Source organism: Mobula birostris, chromosome 5 (assembly GCF_030028105.1).
Source record: "Mobula birostris isolate sMobBir1 chromosome 5, sMobBir1.hap1, whole genome shotgun sequence".
Classification (NCBI taxonomy): Eukaryota; Metazoa; Chordata; class Chondrichthyes; order Myliobatiformes; family Myliobatidae; genus Mobula; species Mobula birostris.
This window is the reverse complement of record NC_092374.1, coordinates 36,897,338-36,915,750: the sequence shown is the minus strand read 5'-3', so window position 1 is coordinate 36,915,750 and position 18,413 is coordinate 36,897,338. Positions and strand designations below refer to the sequence as shown.

The 18,413-nt window shown below is 41.8% G+C and overlaps 1 protein-coding gene across 2 annotated transcripts in view; it reads left to right on the top strand.

The window, feature by feature from the left end:
- The window catches only part of iqgap2 (IQ motif containing GTPase activating protein 2), a 287,122-nt gene that overhangs the window by 22,747 nt on the left and 245,962 nt on the right, over positions 1–18,413 (top strand). For both annotated transcript variants that reach the window (XM_072257878.1, XM_072257879.1), the window contains exon 2: positions 10,833–10,932. In XM_072257878.1, coding sequence (XP_072113979.1) covers positions 10,833–10,932 — 100 coding nt within the window. The remainder of the gene's footprint in view (positions 1–10,832; positions 10,933–18,413) is intronic.

Sequence of the window (18,413 nt, the reverse complement as noted above, 5' to 3'; positions counted from 1 at the left end):
ATAGTAAGTACGAATCAAAATAACTGCAGCTGAGGCAGAGACAGCAATGAGTGTCAAAGGTACAGGATGTTCACCGATTGTACAATATTCCATTCCAATCACAGCCCTTCAGTAAATGAATATTGCATACTTGCATGCAGCAAACAAACTATATTTCAGCAATGAGTGGGAAAAGTGGAAAATAACATCTTACAGGAATGGCCTTTGGTATTCCTCAATGAACTAAGGTGGATCTGGTTTAGCAGGAGTAATAAAGAATATGTCAAACTGTGGCGTTGGATGTAGTGGTCCAGCTTTCTGGTGTTGACAGTTTGCAGTGCCTCATGTACTCTCAATTTTGTCTTAAGGCACTTGTTTTGAGTCTATTCCATTTTTCTTGCCTCTCGTGCCACAAAACATGGTGGAGGGTATCCTCCCTGCAAAGTCAGAGCTTGCCTCCACAAGTTGACTGCATAGCAGTATTTTAGGCATGCTTTATGTACCATGGGTTGATTGGTGTAAACAGGATTCTTATGTTGGTTCACTCGCCACACTACCATAGATCCAGTCGGTGCTGGTACTGCCAAGTCACTCTCAGTGACAGACGTTGAAGGGCACACCCCATGCATAGTCCGTGACATTTCTACTTTTGGTCCTTTCGAAGGTTATTCAACATAGGTGGACATTGATTTGTAAGCTGAGCAGGATATTAGGAAGTAATCAGTAGGATGATTTTTTGACCTTATTTCATCTGAAACTAGAACCTTTGTGGAGTTTGAAGTCAATGCTAAAGACTCCCAGAAGTTCTACCTTCTCCTTGTATATATCACTGAGCTGCCAGCTCTGGTGTATCTGTCTTTCTGTGTGGACAGAAGGCACTTAAAGGATGTGATGGAGAAGAATGGCACATTGTCATCAAACTATAATTCTGTGAGTATGACTGTTCAGCTCTTGCTTGACCAAACTGTTGTAAAGTTCGCCCATTTAAAACACCAGGCCACAGATATTTATGAGAGGACTTTGCAAGGTTGACTTGTTAAACTAAGCCAGTACACTTACCAAGGTTAAATGTGCACTGTAAACCAGTGGAATGTAGTTATTGATTTTTCCATACTGATTGTACTAGGAAAAACGTTTGCAGTATTCTCAGAAGTTTGTAGGGACTTGCACACGTGCCAGTAGAGAGAACGGTGTTCTGTAAGAATCATCCTTGTGTGTGTGGAATAATTTTTCTGGTATCATGGGAACTATGGCCTTTGAAAAACTGGATGATAAAATTGTGCTGGAGTAATGTGGGATGGGGATCTGGAGGGGAGGTAGCTTGGAACCTGGGGAATGACAGTATCGGCCAGGTGCTTGTGAAATCATCCTTTAAAGGAATAGATTTTTCCACTGCACAGAAAATGACCTGTGTACCTACTATTATATTGTTCAAAGTAAATGAGGCAATTAATGCAGAATTGCTTTCCTTTCACCTTCCTGTTGAAAGACTTAGGATAAAGGTTAGCTTTATTTGTCACATGTACATTGAAACATACAGTGAAATGCTGTGTTTGCATCCAATCTGTCAGGATTGTGTGTGTGAATGAAATTTTGATTGCCCATTATACTGAATTATTTTTGCTGTGGTTAAACAGTTTTGAAGGCTTACTTTCTGAAATTTAGTATTGTTTGGGCTTTATCTTTCTTTTAATATTAATATGATAATGAGAAATCATCAAGTACTCTTTGCTTACCAAAGAGAAAGACAAAGAGAAGACACTCTCATTGCTTAGATGAGAAACCCCTTTGTCCAATAGTGCATTATGGCCTCAGCTGACATAACTAGTCAGGCACAAATTGTTTAAAGAAATAATTGTATATTCAAAATTTCCTTTATTAAAATAGGGCTTTGCTTGAATATCATTGAAATTTAGGATTTCATGCCTCAAATGACCTAAAGTGTTTCATGTCATTTGGTTGTCAGTGGTGTGTGAAATGAAATTTGGGTTTATTGTCATGTACATGTGGCAATCACGAGCACATGACATTAGATACACAACATACGGAACAAAAACATGAATTAAACAATTATATAAGAAAAACGATTGACATAAAACCCATGCAATGCAAAGTGCTCACTGTATTTTCTATGCTGAGATAGTGTTTAAGGTTATGCAGGCTGGTTCAAAAACCAAATGAATGTAGATTGTTGCACGTTTGCCCTCCTTCCCCTTCCTGAAGTCAGCAATCAGCTCTTGAATTTACTGATGTATTTTATTTCGCTCTAGATTCATCACCACCTGCCATTTGTCCAAAGCAAGTGTCATTTGTGAATTTATGTATAACATTGGAGCTGTGCTCAACCGCATACTCGTGTGTATTAGAGAATAGAGCAGGGGGCTAAGGGCACAGCCTTGAGGTGCAATGGTGTTGATTGTCAGGAAGAAGTAGATGTTGCCAGTCCTCACTGGTTGAGGTCTGTTGATGAAGAAGTTGAGGATCCAGTTGCAGAGGGAGATACAGAAACCCAGGTCCAGAATCTTGATAAGCTTGGATGGGATAATTGTGTTAAATGCTGAGCTGCAGTAAATGGGCAGCAGTCTAATGTAGGTACTTCTATTGTTCAGAGCAGACTGAAGGGCCAGGGAAATTGCATCGGCTGATGCCATGGATATAGGAAAATTGAAGTGTATTTGGGTAATCTCTGGGACAGAAGCTGATTCACAACAAAACCAACTATGAAGCATTTTGTTATGGTTGATGAAAGGGCTACTGGGCTGTGGTCATTGAGGCAAGCATTGAAACGTGATGTAAACTGGTTGAACCTGAATTGCAGAACTGAGTACGTTCTTGATTAAACATGTCCTGATGATCTGCTGAGGTTTCTGAGGTGCTCGTGTCATTTTGATCCTAACCGCCACTTTTTGGAAATTCTAGCTAATGGAGACATTTCATCGTGAGTCATCAGCTAGACCACAATCCAGCCCTCCTAGCACCCTTTGCCCACGGTCTGTGAGCACATTAACTTGGATCATAGTGTACACAATCAAGCTCTCTCTCCCTTTTGCCTCAGGTTTTCTGGTTAATCTTTGCAAAGTTCTGTGTACTGTTTGGTAATGTTATCTTAAATTCCACATTTTTAAAATTGATTTTATCTTCACTCTTTTCAGCTTTTGAGATGAATGGTTTGGCTATCAATGCCTCTGTTCAGAGTCCTTCACTGAAATTGGCTTAATTAAGCATTCTTCTTATTAATTAGCTGTGGCAAACACTCACATTGCATCTACAGATAAAAATGTACTTGGCCATTTAACATATTGAGCTTCTTCTGCCATTCAGGATTGTGCTATCTGTGACCAAACTGCAAGTGCTTGCCTTCCCTTCTCTTATAGACTTAAAGTTAACAATTAGCTTGATATCATTTACTGGTTGTGAAAGAGAGCCAAAGTTCTTTCCCTTGCGTGTAGAAGTAATTGCATTCTGGAGTGGCCCATCTAGTAATTGTAGATTGTTCCCAAAAATCCTAAGTTGCTTTAGGTTACAAGTGACTTCTGTACTCTGTGTAGCTCTTTGCCAGTACTTAAACCTTGAACCTCAGAACAAATTGACTAAGGCAAGAACAGACTAAAATAGCTTGCAACTAAAATACAATGTTGTACTTTGACAAAGTGCCGCACATGAGGCTGCTAAACAAGATAAGAGCCCATGGTATTACAGGAAAGGTATTAGTGTGGATAGAAAATTTTCTGGCTGACAGGAGGTAAAGAGTGGGAATAAAAGGAGCCTTTCCTGGTTATCTGCTGGTATTCCACAGAGGGTTGATGTGGGATCTGCGACATTTCATGTTATATGTTAATGACAGAATTGGTGGTTTTGTGGTCAAGTTTGCAGATACTACAAAGATGGGTAGAGGAGCGGGTAGTGTTGAGGAAGCAGGGAGTGTGCAGCAGTACTCGGACAGATTAGGGTATTGGGCGAAGAAAGTGGCTGATGGAATACAGTGTGGAAAAGAGTACGGTCACACACTTTGATGGAAGGAATAAAGGTGTAGACTATTTTCTAAATCCGGAGAAAATTCAAAAATCAGAGGTGCAAAGGGATTTGGGAGTCTTCATGTACCATTCCCTAAAAGTTAACCTGCAGGTTGAGTTGATAGTAGGGAGGGCAAATGCAATATTAGCATCAATTTTGAGAGATCTAGACTATAAAGGAAAGGATGTAATGCTGAAGCTTTATAAAGCATTGGCCAAACCATGTTTGGAGTATTGTGAGCTATTTAGGGCTCAAGACTAACGATGGATCTGCTGGCCTTGGAGAGGGTCCAAAGAGATTTATGAGAATGATGTCGAGACTGAAAGGGTGAGCATATGACAGTCAGCAATTTGTAAGTTCCCTGGTGTTTTCATTTCAGAACATCTGTTCTGCACCCAGGAAGTAAGTGTCATTCTAAAGAAAGCATGGCAGCAGCTCTCCTTTCTTAGAAGTTTGCAAAGATTTGACATAATATCTAAAAACCTTGACAAACTTCTATAGCTATCGGGGTGGAGAGTATATTGACTGGTTGCATCATGGCCTGGTATGGAAACATCAATGCCCTTGAATGGAAAATTCCACAAAAAGTAGTGGATATGGCCCAGTCCATTGCGGGTAACACCCTCCCCTCCATTGAGCACATCTACACTGAGTGTTATTGCAGGAGGGCAGCATCCGCCATCAAGGAACCCCCACCCCCACCACCACCACCATCCAGGCCAGGCTGTCTTCTTGCTGCTGACATCAGGAGGAAGGGACAGGACCCTCAGGACCCCCGCCACCAGGCTCAGGAACAGTTATTACCCCTCAACCCTCAGGCTCTTGATTCAGAGGGGGAAACTTTACTCAACTTCACTCACCCCATCTCTGAGCTGTTTCCACAAGCTGTGGACTCGCTTTCAAGGACACTTCATCTCATGTTCTCGATATTTATTGCCTTTTCTTTTTTCTTTTGTGTTTGCAAAGTTTGTACTGTTGGGTGCAGTCTTTCATTGATTTTGTTGTGTTTCTTGGATTTACTGTGTATGTCTGCAAGAAAATGAATCTGAGGGTTGTATATGGTGACATATCTGTACTTTGACAATAAAGTTTGAACTTTCAGCTTTTAACTCAGAGCCTGTACTTGCTGGAGTTTAGAAGAATGAGGGGAGATCCCATTGAAGCCTACTGAATATTGAAAGGCCCAGATAGTGTAGATATGGAGAGGAGGTTACCAATGGCTGGTAATTCTAGGTCCAGAGGACACAGATTCAAAGTTGAAGGATGCCCCTTAAGAACAGGGATCCCCAACTTTTTTTGCATTGCAGACCAGTTTCATATTGACAATATTCTTGCAGACTGGCCGACCCGGGGGTGGGGGGAGGGGAGGGGTAGGGTTGCCAACGGACAAGAGTAGCAGTCAAATACGTTGTGTTTACCCCGAGAAAGACTACCATGTCTATGAAGCCTTGCGTGGGCACCAGTGCGCATGCGTGTACATGCCCATTTTTTTCTACAAATCGTTTTTGGCGATTCTGTTCGGGGGGTGGGATGGGGAGGGGGATTGTTAATCACGACCGGAATATAGGTGATAAGTGGCTAATACACTCAACTTCGTTTCTAAAAGGGTTTATCTGACGAATTTAATATTGAAACGCACACCACATATTTTCCTCGCATGAATATAGTGATAAGTCAATTATCAGGGGAGGACAGGGGAGCTTGAAGTAAGTGTTGAACGAACTTCCAGTAGAAGTGGTAGAGGCAGGTTCAATATTATCATTTCAAGAAAAATTGAAAAATAAGTAACGTTTGGATATTAAACACACAGCACATATTTTCCCAGTATGAAAACATAAAATCATTGCAACACACCAATATCGCTGAATCAGTGGGAGCCCTGGGCTTGTTTTCCTGCAATGAGACGGTCCTATCGAGGGGTGATGGGAGACAGCGATACTCGAAGGGGGTTCCTTATGTCCAGTCTATTCCACAATTTAGTTTTCGTTGCATTCATTGCAGAGATACATTGGAAATAGAAATAACATTTTCAGTGCTTTCGTGGCTATCTCAGGATATTTAACCTTGACTTTGATTCGGAATGCTAGCAGAGTTGTTATATCAAACATACTTTTCAGCCCACCATCATTTGCAAGCTTGAGGAGTTGATCTCCTTCCCGCGCTGACATGGATGACGTGCGGGTAATGACTTCGCGTGTGTTCAAGCTCAACAATGCGTGACAGGGAATGAGGAAAGGTGCAGCTGACTCCTATCGCCAAATCATACCCGTTTCCTCGTGGCCCGGTGGTTGGGGATCACTGCTTAAGAACACTGATAAAGAGGAACTACTTTAGCCAATCAGTAATGGATCTGTGGAATTCATTTCACAGGTATGGGCCAGGCCTTATTTAAAAAGGGCTAAAGTTTATTTTAAAGCTCCATATGGAGTGAATGATTAGGACAACTTTAGCATGTGGTGTTCTGTGTAGCAAAAAGAACCATTCAGGTATGTGTGTACATGGTAGTACTGGATTGAGGATCACAGGACTGGAGATGCTCGCAAATGAAGGGTTGAAATGTACAGTAGTCCTGATGGATAGTCTTGGCCAGAAACATCAACTTTTTGTTCCTCGACAATGTAGAGTCTATATAGATGCTATCTGACTTGCTGAGTTCACCTAGTGTTTAGTTTTGCTCTGGATTTTGAGCATCTGCATATTCTGTTGTGAAACTGGGAGGACCAGGAGATAGGTTGCCTGGACAATTTCATCTTTTGGAGGAGATGGGAGAGGAACTAATAAATAATGCAGGTACATGACTGAGGCATGACAGTGCCAAGGGGACGTCTTCCTTAAATTGGGAAGGGCAAGAGATGTATTTAACAAAATATAAATTCATTGCATTCCCAAAAACTTGCACTGTGCTAGTGCTAATTGGTAAAGTTACAGTATGGATGTATTAGCAACACACATAAAAGTTGCTGGTGAACGCAGCAGGCCAGGCAGCATCTGTAGGAAGAGGTACCGTCGAGGTTTCGGGCCGAGACCCTTCATCAGGACTAACTGAAAGAAGGGCTAGTAGGAAATTTGAAAGTGGGAGGGGGAGGGGGAGATCTGAAATGACAGGAGAAGACAGGAGGGGGAGGGATGGAGCCAAGAGCTGGACAGGTGATTGGCAAAAGGGATATGAGAGGATCATGGGACAGGAGGTCTGGGGAGAAAGAAAAGGGGAGGGGGGGGAAAGAAGCCCAGAGGATGGGCAAGGGGTATAGTGAGAGGGACAGAGGGAGAAAAAGGAGAGAGAGAGAAAGAATGTGTGTATATAAATAAATAACGGATGGGGTACAAGGGGGAGGTGGGGCATTAGCGGAAGTTGGAGAAGTCAATGTTCATGCCATCAGGTTTGAGGCTACCCAGATGGAATATAAGGTGTTGTTCCTCCAACCTGAGTGTGGCTTCATCTTTACAGTAGAGGAGGCCGTGGATAGACATATCAGAATGGGAATGGGACGTGGAGTTAAAATGTGTGGCCGTCGGGAGATCCTGCTTTCTCTGGCAGACAGAGCATAAGGGCATGTGTAGCACTTACAAGGATAAGTCCCCTCATCCCTTCCCACCAATCTCCCTCCCAGCACTTAACCTTGTAAGTGGAACAAGTGCTACACATGCCCTTACACTTCCTCCCTCACCACCATTCAGGGCCCCAGACAGTCCTTCCAGGTGAGGCGATACTTCACCTGTGAGTCGGCTGGGGTGATATACTGTGTCCGGTGCTCCCGATGTGGCCTTCTATATATAGACGAGGCCTGACGCAGACTGGGAGACCGCTTTGCTGAACACCTACGCTCTGTCCGCCAGAGAAAGCAGGATCTCCCAGTGGCCACACATTTTAATTCCACATCCCATTCCCATTCTGACATGTCTATCCACGGCCTCCTCTACTGTAAAGATGAAGCCACATTCAGGTTGGAGGAACAACACCTTATATTCCGTCTGGGTAGCCTCCAACCTGATGGCATGAACATTGACTTCTCTAACTTCTGCTAATGCCTCACCTCCCCTTCATACCCCATCTGTTATTTATTTATATACACACATTCTTTTTTCCTCTCTCTCCTTATACTCCCTCTGTCCCTCTCACTATACCCCTTGCCCATCCTCTGGGCCTTTTTCTCCCCTCCCCCTCCACCTTTTCTTTCTCCCTGGGCCTCCTGTCCCATGATCCTCTCATATCCCTTTTGCCAATCACCTGTCCAGCTCTTGGCTCCATCCCTCCCCCTCCTGTCTTCTCCTATCATTTCGGATCTCCCCCTCCCCCTCCCACTTTCAAATCTCTTACTAGCTCTTCTTTCAGTTAGTCCTGATGAAGGGTCTCGGCCCGAAACATCGACTGTACCTCTTCCTAGAGATGCTGCTTGGCCTGCTGCATTCACCAGCAACTTTGATGTGTGTTGCTTGAATTTCCAGCATCTGCAGATTTCCTCGTGTTTGCGAGTATAGATGTATTGTCAGATTTGGAGATGAATTGATGCAGTCTGTCCTCTTGGTGCTCACTGTGGTCACTGAGTATTTTTTGAGTATGGAGATTAATATGGAGGGCATTTGTTGAGCTGATTCATCTAGACGTTATTTACTTGGATTTCCAGAAGGCGTTCGATAAGGTGCCGCATAAAAGATTTATCCATAGGATAAGGATGCATAGAGTTGGGGTGATGTATTAGCATGGATAGAGGATTGGTTAACTAACAGAAAGCAGAGAGTTGGGATACATGGGTGTTACTCTGGTTGGCAATCAGTGGTGAGCGGTGTGCCACAAGGGTCGGTGCTGGGCCAGCAACTGTTCATGATTTACATTAACGATCTGGAAGAGGAGACCGAGTATAGTGTGTCTAAGCTTGCTGCTGATAGTAAATTGAGTGGAAAAGCAAATTGTGCAGAAGATACAAAGTGTTTAGAGAGGTATAGATAAGTTAAGTGAATGGGCAAGGGTCTAGCAGATGGAGTACAATGTTGGTAAATGTGAGGTCTTCACTTTGTAAGGGAAAATGAAAGAGCAGATTATTATTTAAATGGTAAGAAATTGCAGCATGCTGCTGTACAGGGGGACTTGGGAGTGCTCGTGCATGAATCACGAAAGGTTAGTTTGCAGGTGCATCCGGCTATCAAGAAGGCAAATGGAATATTGGCTTCATTGCGAGAGGGATTGAATTTAAGAACAGGGAAGTCATGCTGCAACTGTACAGGGTACTGGAGAGGCTGCACCTGGAGTACTGTGTGCAGTCCTAGTCTCCATACTTGTGGAAGAATATACCGGCTTTGGAGGGCGGTGCAGAGGAGCTCACCAGATTGATTCCAGAGATAGGGGGTTAGACCATGAGGAGAGATTGAGTCGCCTGGGACTATACTAGCTGGAATTCAGAAGAATGAGTGGAGATCTTATAGAAACATATTATGAAAGGAATAGATAAGATAGAGGCAGGAGAGTTGTTTCTTGTAGGTGAGACTAGAACTTGGGAGTCATAGCCTCAAGATTCGGGGGAATAGATTTAGGACGGAGATGAGGAGGAACTGCTTTTCCCAGAGAGTGGAGAATCTGTGGAACTCTCTGCTCAATGAATCAGTATAGGCTACCTCAGAAAATATATTTAAGACTCCTTATCATGTCCACGGACAGTCTATACATGGCCCATACAGAACTGGACACATTTTTGCGCCTTGTTGTTGAATTCAGCAAGATCTGCAATGGTACAGGGTTCCTCTAGCGATGGGCATTGTAGTAGATATTTCATAGTTTGTGGCTCAGTTCCACATTCACAAGTTGTCGGGCTGGTTGTATATCCCTATTTGCTTAGTGAAACCTATGAACAACCTACAACAGTCCTAAGTCTGTTAAGGCACTTCCAGGATGCCCAGTTGCAATTAGCTTCTGGGGGAAGGCTTTCATCCGGTGGAATTTCTATCGTTGGGAGTTGTTTGAGAAAGGCGAGCTGGTCTTTCCACAAGGCGATGCGGGTTTCAGATGGGGTTGATTGTAATGGAACAACACTGTTCATGAAGCTCTTCCTTGACTCTAGGTGGTTGGGTGTGGGTGTAGGTGTATGACCATGTAGAAGGTGCCTCTCATCTGATGTTTGACGGAGTCGTTCTTTCTTGCTGGCTACTGTTCGTCTTGTATCGGGGAGCGATACCCACCAGGATATATAGGCTGTTGGTGTTTGTTGGCCTTAAGTCAGCAGCTGGCATTCAGAACGGCATCCATCTTCTCAGCATGAGTAGATCTTTCCCATGCAGGGCAGGCGTATTCGGCAGTGGAATAGCAAAGAGCAAGTGTGCTGGTTTGTAATGTTTTCCAGCTTGCTCCCCATTTTGTGTTAGTGAGCTTATTCAGCATGTTGTTTCATGCGCTCACTTTTGCCTTTAAAACAAGGTTGGATAGATTTTTGTATAGTAGGGGAATTAAGGGTTATGGGGAAAAGGTAGGGGAGATGAGTCCATGGCCAGATCAGCCATGATCTTACTGAATGGCAGAGCAGGCTCGATGGGCCAGATGGCCGACTCCTGCTCCTATTTCTTATGTTCGTATGACCCACTTAGATCAAAAGTGAACGGTCCTTTGTATTTCTGTCTTGAGTCATAGTTGGTGGAGAGGCTGCAAGCAGTCAGGAGGTAAGTGACTGGGGCCATTCACAAGTTTCTCGAAGCATCTGCAGTAACGCTCTGGTCTTTTGTGGAAACCTGCCAGCAACATGCATTGTGGAAATGATGTCCTGCACAACCCGACCCAATATTCTTGTGTGTCATGCTGCATTTCTTCCAGTAGCAACTTAACAAAGCACATTTCCTTTCTTTTGTCCTTGCAGCTATTGTGGATGATGAAAGACTCTCAGCGGAGGAGATGGATGAGAGGAGGCATCAGAATATTGCTTATGAATATTTATGCCATCTAGAGGAGGCCAAACAGTAAGCAGTATTTGAATTTACTTAATAGCAAGAAATAGAACTTTCTGTCAAACTGATTGAAATGTAAAGAAAAAATGACCTTTTTGAAGGTGATGACTATATATTTTCCAAGAGGTATGGGCCAGGCCTTATTTAAAAAGGGCTAATTGAGCTCTTCATTGTGTTTGGTTGAAAGCGTTCTTGCACTGAGTTCACTCTTGTTGCTAGAACATGGTTCTCTGGGACTTTTTGGAAGCTGCAGTGAATTGAGATCATCTCTGCAACAGTGTATGCCCGAAGTACAAAAATTCATGGTCATGGTCAGATGAGTGGAAAATTATTCTTCTGGTTTGCCTGAAATCAGCTATTTTCCTTTGGTCATTGTTCTGTGTGACATTACTGATGTGCCTGTCTCCAATTCTTTGCAGTTTGAAAGCAATGGCAAGCCATTATAGAAAATAAGGGGGTTTATTTCATGAAGGGAGAGTAAAGTTGTTACTTAGACCGCTTAGTCAGGGCATAATTAGGCAATGTATATTTGGCACAATCATCTTTGATGAAGGAAAAATTGCCCATCCCACAATTAGCTGATATTCACTGTCTAGGTTAGCAAACAATTAGTGGGATTGGGAAAGTGTTATGAGTATTTTTTGGCTCCTTTCAAAACCTCATTATATTCCAAAATAATTCACAGCTACTGTAGTATTTTTGAGATATTCATAAGATAGGAAACATGTAGCTACGGAACTGAACTCAAATGACTAATCAGTGGCCTAGATTTTGTGGACAATGGTGAAGGAATGCTGCTTTTAATTCATTACATATGCAGCTTCTGTAGACCTCTTGTGAGCTTTTGAGTTGGAACATGCTATAATCATGCATCTGGTAAAGATTGTCGTTAATATGCTAGCACAGATTTTGGTCAATTGGGAGAAGTGGTATTTCAAGATTCAAGGCTTCAGGCCTAGCACAAAGCACATGGTTTGCCAGGCGGTGGTGATTTCTACCCTCTTGTATGCTTCTGAGATCTGTGATGTGCTATCAATTACTCCAAAAAGACTGGAAGTAGGGTAAATACTGAAAGGCTTTTATTAACAGTAAACGGACCAACGTCCATGCTGAGTATCTGTCCTGGACTGAGGGAGGAGCAGTGGCACAATCGCCTTTATTCAGTGGTCTGTGGCAGGAGCCACGGGAGCAGTCAGCAGAGGGGTGTGTCCAGGCAGGTCACCCAGTTACAACATATATACACATGGTTTACCACAATCTGATCACTGCATCATGTACCACATGGACACCATGAACACCTTCTGCAATTTCATCCGAGTTAAATGGATAGAAAAGATCATGTATATCAGTATCCTCCCTCAGAGTAACATGTCCAGTCTGAGGCCCTAGTTACTCACACTTGGCCACATTGCACATGCTTTCGACTAATTTCCTAAAATACTCTGAGATTTCTCATGGGATGAGAGTTTATTAGGTTGTCAGAGGTGGGGACAAAAGTTAAAGATGTTGTATTTCCAAGGAGACATTGAGCATAAATCCTGACTCCTGGAAATCTCTCGCCTCTGACTACTTAAGGTGACGAAGCACCAGGGATGGTGCACACAGAAGCCACTATATGGATTAATGATTGTCTAGTGTCATTTCCAGTACATAAGTGTAAAAGTTAACAAAATAATTGTTCCTCTGGATCTGATGCAGCACAAAAAAACACAGTAAGATAAAGAACACAATTATTTAAAAAGCACTAAATATAAAATAGCTTGTATACAGTTGCAAGAGAAGTTTGTGACCCTTTTGCAACTATCTGGTTTTCTGCATTAGTTACTCACAAAATGTGGTCTGATCTTCATCTAAGTCACAATAATAGACAAACACAATCTGCCTAAACTAATAACAAACAAACAATTGTACTAATTCTCATCAATACTGAGTAACCATTTAAACAAACACAGTATACGGTCTGTTGATTTTATGTCCATAAAGTGACTCTAGGGACAGGAATGTCGGTAGATAAGGCAATTCGGACAGTCAGTGATAAAGTAGTGGTTGTGGCGAGGTGGGGTACTGCGTGGTGGTGTCGATCAGACTTGCACTGTTTGGGTAACTGTGTAACTGTGTTTGAGTCTGATGGTCCTGGCACAGATGCTAAGTAGCCTCCTCCCTGATGGAAGTGGAATGAACAGTCTATAAGTGGAAAAAGTTGATCACCTCATTAAATTCTTACTTTCCCATTCCATCAGGATATTTTGCTTCATCTGAAAGATTTTGGTCTTCCCAAATTGGCCTTGTGAACTATTCCACAGCTCACAAGAACATATTGGAACCAAGCATCCTTTAATCCCAAGGGATTGCCTAAGATGAAGATGATTAGGTCAGAATCTTCTTCAGGAACCTGGGAGCAGTGCAAAAGCAAAAATTTGTCTCTAACCAATCCCTTGTGTGTAACGCACAAAATGCTGGGGTTACTCAGCAAGTCCGTGATGGAGAATAAACGGTCAATGTTTCGGGCCAAGAAACTTAACGAGGACTCATGTATCAGGGCAAGTCCTGATGAAGGGTCTTGGCCCAAAACATATACCAGGTTATTCCCTTCCATGGATGCTGCCTTACTTTGAGTTTCTCCAGCATTTTGGTGTGTTGCTCAAGGTTTCCAGCATCTACAGAATCTCTTCTGTTTATAATCCCCTTTGTGTAATTGTTATTGATTTTTTTATGCCTAAAATATTTGAAATATAAATATTGAATCATGTACAAAAGGCAAAATAAAAGAGGAAAAAATGTTAAGAGATGAAAGAAGTACATACTAACTTCTGACATGTCCAGCAATATTTGATGTATGAGCAAATAGACTTCACATTTGTAGATTAAATTACTGTCCTAGGATGGTTTTTTGGCTGTAATTGAGACGTAATCATGTCATTAGAAATTCTCTTGCAGACAAATAAGTCCTGACTTTTTCCTGTCATGTTGAGTGGTTCTGCAGCTATTTGATGACTTTCCATGCACTTCAATATCTAGTCTCTTGATTTTTAAATTATTGAAACTAAGTTCATAGGTGAATAGAATTGGAGTGCAGAAACTTTTCTATTTTCCTTTTAATTGGCTATGTATGGAGGTTTTCTGTATTATTCCTTAATATTGCCGTTGCAACTTCAACTTTTATTTTTTTCAGCAAATTCCACGCTGACTTCCAGGGATGGAGAAAGTTAGCAAGAGGAAAAGCAATCCAAAGATGTGTTTTGGGCTTTAATGTCATAGTTTTATTTGTGGATCCCTTTCTCAAAGAAATGGTTTTATTCTGGAGAAATTGATGCCACTCCGGTGATGCCAATCTTAAGAGTAGGTTTGTAGAACTGAGAAGAAGCTAATATAAATCTTTCCTTGGGTGGCTAACAGTTTAATTGACATCACTGAAGTACCGGTTGTTTGGAGCAAGTTGCTTCTCCGTCAGTCAATTCGGTCATTTGGTGGAATTCACAGATGGCCTAGATTAGATCTCTCTCTGTATTAAACTCCAACTCCGCAGATTTTATTTTTGAAGGGTGCTTTTATCCAGACATCCCACCTCTCCCAGAAGTTGTGGGAGTCTCCCGCATATTAATAGTGGCTCCCTGATGCCCATAAATTATATACAATATCACGGAAATCAATTTTTTTGTGAGCGAGCGAGAGAAAAGCAAGAGGGAGCGCAAGAGCGACCACAAGAGAGAGCGCGCGCGAGAGAGAGCGAGAGAGAACGAGAGAGAGAAAGTGAGAGAGCGAGCGACAGAGAAAGCAAGTGAGAGAGCGAGAGAGGGAGAGAGAGCGAGCGAGAGAAAGCAAGCAAGAGTGCTTGAGAGCGCGCAAGCGACCACGAGAGAGTGAGAGAGAGAGAGAGAGAGCGCGAGCGAGAGCGCGCCATTACAGAGTGTTCCAAAAAAAATATAAAATGTACGTCACCCCAGGCTACACTAAAGTGTATCCTGCCTAATAGGGCTCAAAATAATTACAGTGTTGCTCGCTGCACTGTTTGCAACAATGACTTTTCTATTGCCCATGGTGGGTTAAAATGTAAAAGACATGTTGAGGTGAGTTTAACAGGTGTCATTCGTTCATTAGCATAGCTAACGTTACTTAAACTAGCTGGCTAGCTGCTAAGGAGCTACTCTATTGCAGAGATCCCACCTCTCCCGGAAATCTCCCGCAAATTGATGGTGCTACCTCCCAGAAATGAGTTTTTGCAGGGTGGGATGTCTGTTTTATCTGTTATGCTCAATGGTAAGTTTAATGCAAGTTTTTAGGGATTGAAGTTGCGCATTATTGATGCAGCAGATTTTTAAAAATAATGTATTTATCTGTGTTTTTATTGCTTGCTGCCTTGCCCACTTGCTTTTAAAAAATGATATTGCAGTGTAATTACAGACCATCAAACTACTTGAAGATTATGGCTACTTGATCAAAAGTAATTTGGAAGGCATCTGGTGTCTTTGAGATCAAATGGAAGCTTTATTGAATTTTTTTTTACACATTAATGCCTGAGGCCTAAGGATGATCTGTTTGATGCAGCTTTTGAAAAATTCTGAATATCCATTGTCACTGTAATATTTAAACAGCTTGATTGGACTATTTGTGGCTTCACTGAATGAAAGAAATGTTTCATAAATGTAAAAGTGACTGTATTTAAAAATTATTTTTTCACGTTGCTAATTATGTTAAAATATAATTTATTTGGTTAGATGTTTCAGAAGCAAAAATAACCAAAGTTTGACTATCTTACATCAGTATGGTTTATTCAAACTTTTTACTCGATTGTCATCAAATGCTCCACTGATATTTTTTAAATGGATCCAAGCTAGAAACATTCAGCAGATCAGAAAATATCTTGTAGAAAGTATAGTTACCAACTCAGATCTGTCAACTTTCCTGAATAACTTTCCCTAGGAACGGTGAGCTCATCCCTTTCTAGAGGCACCAGCTTTATTTATGTGGTTGCTCAGATGAACTTCATTTGTAATAAGAGTGTGGATTTCATCTACCTCAATTTCAATGTCAAAACATATGTATCAAAAGACCAAACTAATGGCAAGTCTGGAGGAATTGTCTGATTTAACCAGCTTCTCCACCATTTATCCATGTTTAGGTGCAGAATTGTCCTGATCATCAAACATAATGTGTGTGTCCTTAAAGTGAATTGTTAGGGACTAATCTGTTTAGAATGAGTATGATGTAAGTAGAGTAATTAAGTGACTACTACAGTGAGACCCCGTTATAATGCGATCGTTTGGGTCCATAAAATGTCTTCGCGAAAAAAGCGGGGTCGCACTAAATCAGGGTTGTTACTGTAGAAATTAAAACACAGTCTATTTCTTTTTTTAAAAAAAGGTGATCAAATGTTCCTTGCTTGAACTTAGCATGTCACTGGCTGTGAGCGAAATCTAGAATGCTTCTGAGTTGGAGGTTTTTTATGTGATCCACCTCCTGGGTCTCCAGCCAGCGGAGGCTGGCCTCGAGGTGTTCAATGGCTTCAGACACTTTTGGGGGTGGAGGCTCTTCATTATCACCTTGTGGCTCGAAAACTGGCACACTTGCCTCCGCCGGTGCTATAGTTACGTTACGGATGATCTCGGTGTGTGGGGAGTATGGATTGACATAGAGCCCAATGACTCATCGCGTTAAATCTGAATTCACGTAAAATCGGGGTTTCACTGTACTCTAGAGGCTCAGAAAATCAATTCATGGGCCAGGGTTCAAATCTGACCACGGTGGCTGTGGAATTCACAAATGTTTGTAAATGCATTTAATAATCTAGAATTATATGGTAGAATTACAAAATATATTATTGGAAAGAATGATATTCTAACAGTGTATTAGTGCCTATATGGCTTACCTTTTTGTATACTTATTCAATAAAAAGATTTAAAAAGGAAAGAATGTCCACAAAACTAATGATCATCATAACTTCATTGACCTTTGAGGATGAAAATATGCCACCTTTACACAGACTGACTTTGTGTGCCTTTTGACACACACATCAGTATGGTTAATCCTCCAGTTCCATTCTGAAATGACTGAGGAAGCCACTGGGTTGCAACATTACATTGAAGCAAAGAGCAAATATGATAGATCACTTGATATTGATCTTGAAATGTCTCAATCTTCAAAGTTTTCCTTGTAAACACCCAAGTAACCGTATCTGAATTGGGGGGGGGGGGGGAGTGTGGAAGAGATACTCATAGTATCTGAATTGGGGGGGAGATAATCGTAGTATCTGAATTGGGGGGAGATACTCGTATCTGAATTGTGGGGGGGGGGAGATACTCGTATCTAAGTTGGGGGGGGGAGGTATTTGTAGTATCTGAATTGGGGGCAGGAGATGCTCGCAGTATCTGAATTTGTGGGGAGGGGAGATACTCATGGTATCTGAATTGGGGGTGGGGGAGATACCCGTATCTGAATTGCTGGTGGGGAGATACTCGTGGTATCTGAATTGTGGGGGTGGGGAGATACTTGTATCTGAATTGTTGGTGGGGAGATACTCGTATCTGAATTGGGGGTGGGGAGATACTCGTGGTATCTGAATTGGGGGTGGGGGGAGATGCTCATAGATGACCAAATGTTGGATGTCTTCAGTACCATCTTGTACCCTAAGTGTGACAACCCTAGTTACACACTTATTTAAAAGCTTTTGGGTTTATTCCGTCTACACCCACACTCTATGTGGCTTGTCTTTCTGGCTCAACCTCCCCAACATTTCCTTTTAACCCCATCTCTCCTGCTCTCCCCATGGATGCAACTTTAATTTCGGCTTTCTTTTTGTTTTAGGTTTCCAGAGTTCATGTTACTTTTGTCAGTCTGTTCTTTCTCCTCCATTCCTTAATATCAATCAGATCTGCCCAGTAATAACAAGAAGTCAATCATTTTAATATTTGCCTATCCACTGTAATTTAAGTCTCACCTCCTCTGTTCACTAAGCTGCCATGTCTCATTTGCAGAAATTTCCTTTTAATGTTGCTTGTTCATGTCATGTCTGGTCATTCTCATCTTGCTCACCATCTTTTATATCACTTGTATTGGAAAGTCATTTGCACTTACATTGCTCTTCCTATGACTTCAAGATATTGGCTGCAACTCTTTAAGATAAGATGCTGACACATCAAGCAAATGTAATGTGTTAATATTTAGAATGAAAACTAAGCTGCTCCCTCTAGTTTGAACTAATATTTCATACTTAGTTTGTTTTATTTTGGACTCCATTAGGTGTAGGCAGCAGCTTGATAATTTAAATCTAAATTTTGGTCACCAAAGGTTTGCTTGTTGCACGAAGCAGAAATTTACAATTTTAAAAATCTCAATTTTGTAGATAAGCCTGTTTTTAAATTTGATGTTGGAATAATGGCTTCACTAAATCTGTAGATAAGAATATTAGTGATTCCACTGGTTGAGTGGGTACTGGTCTCTGGAAGTAAAAGCTGCTAAATGGATTCATTTCAAGAAAACTAGAATATAAAAGCAAG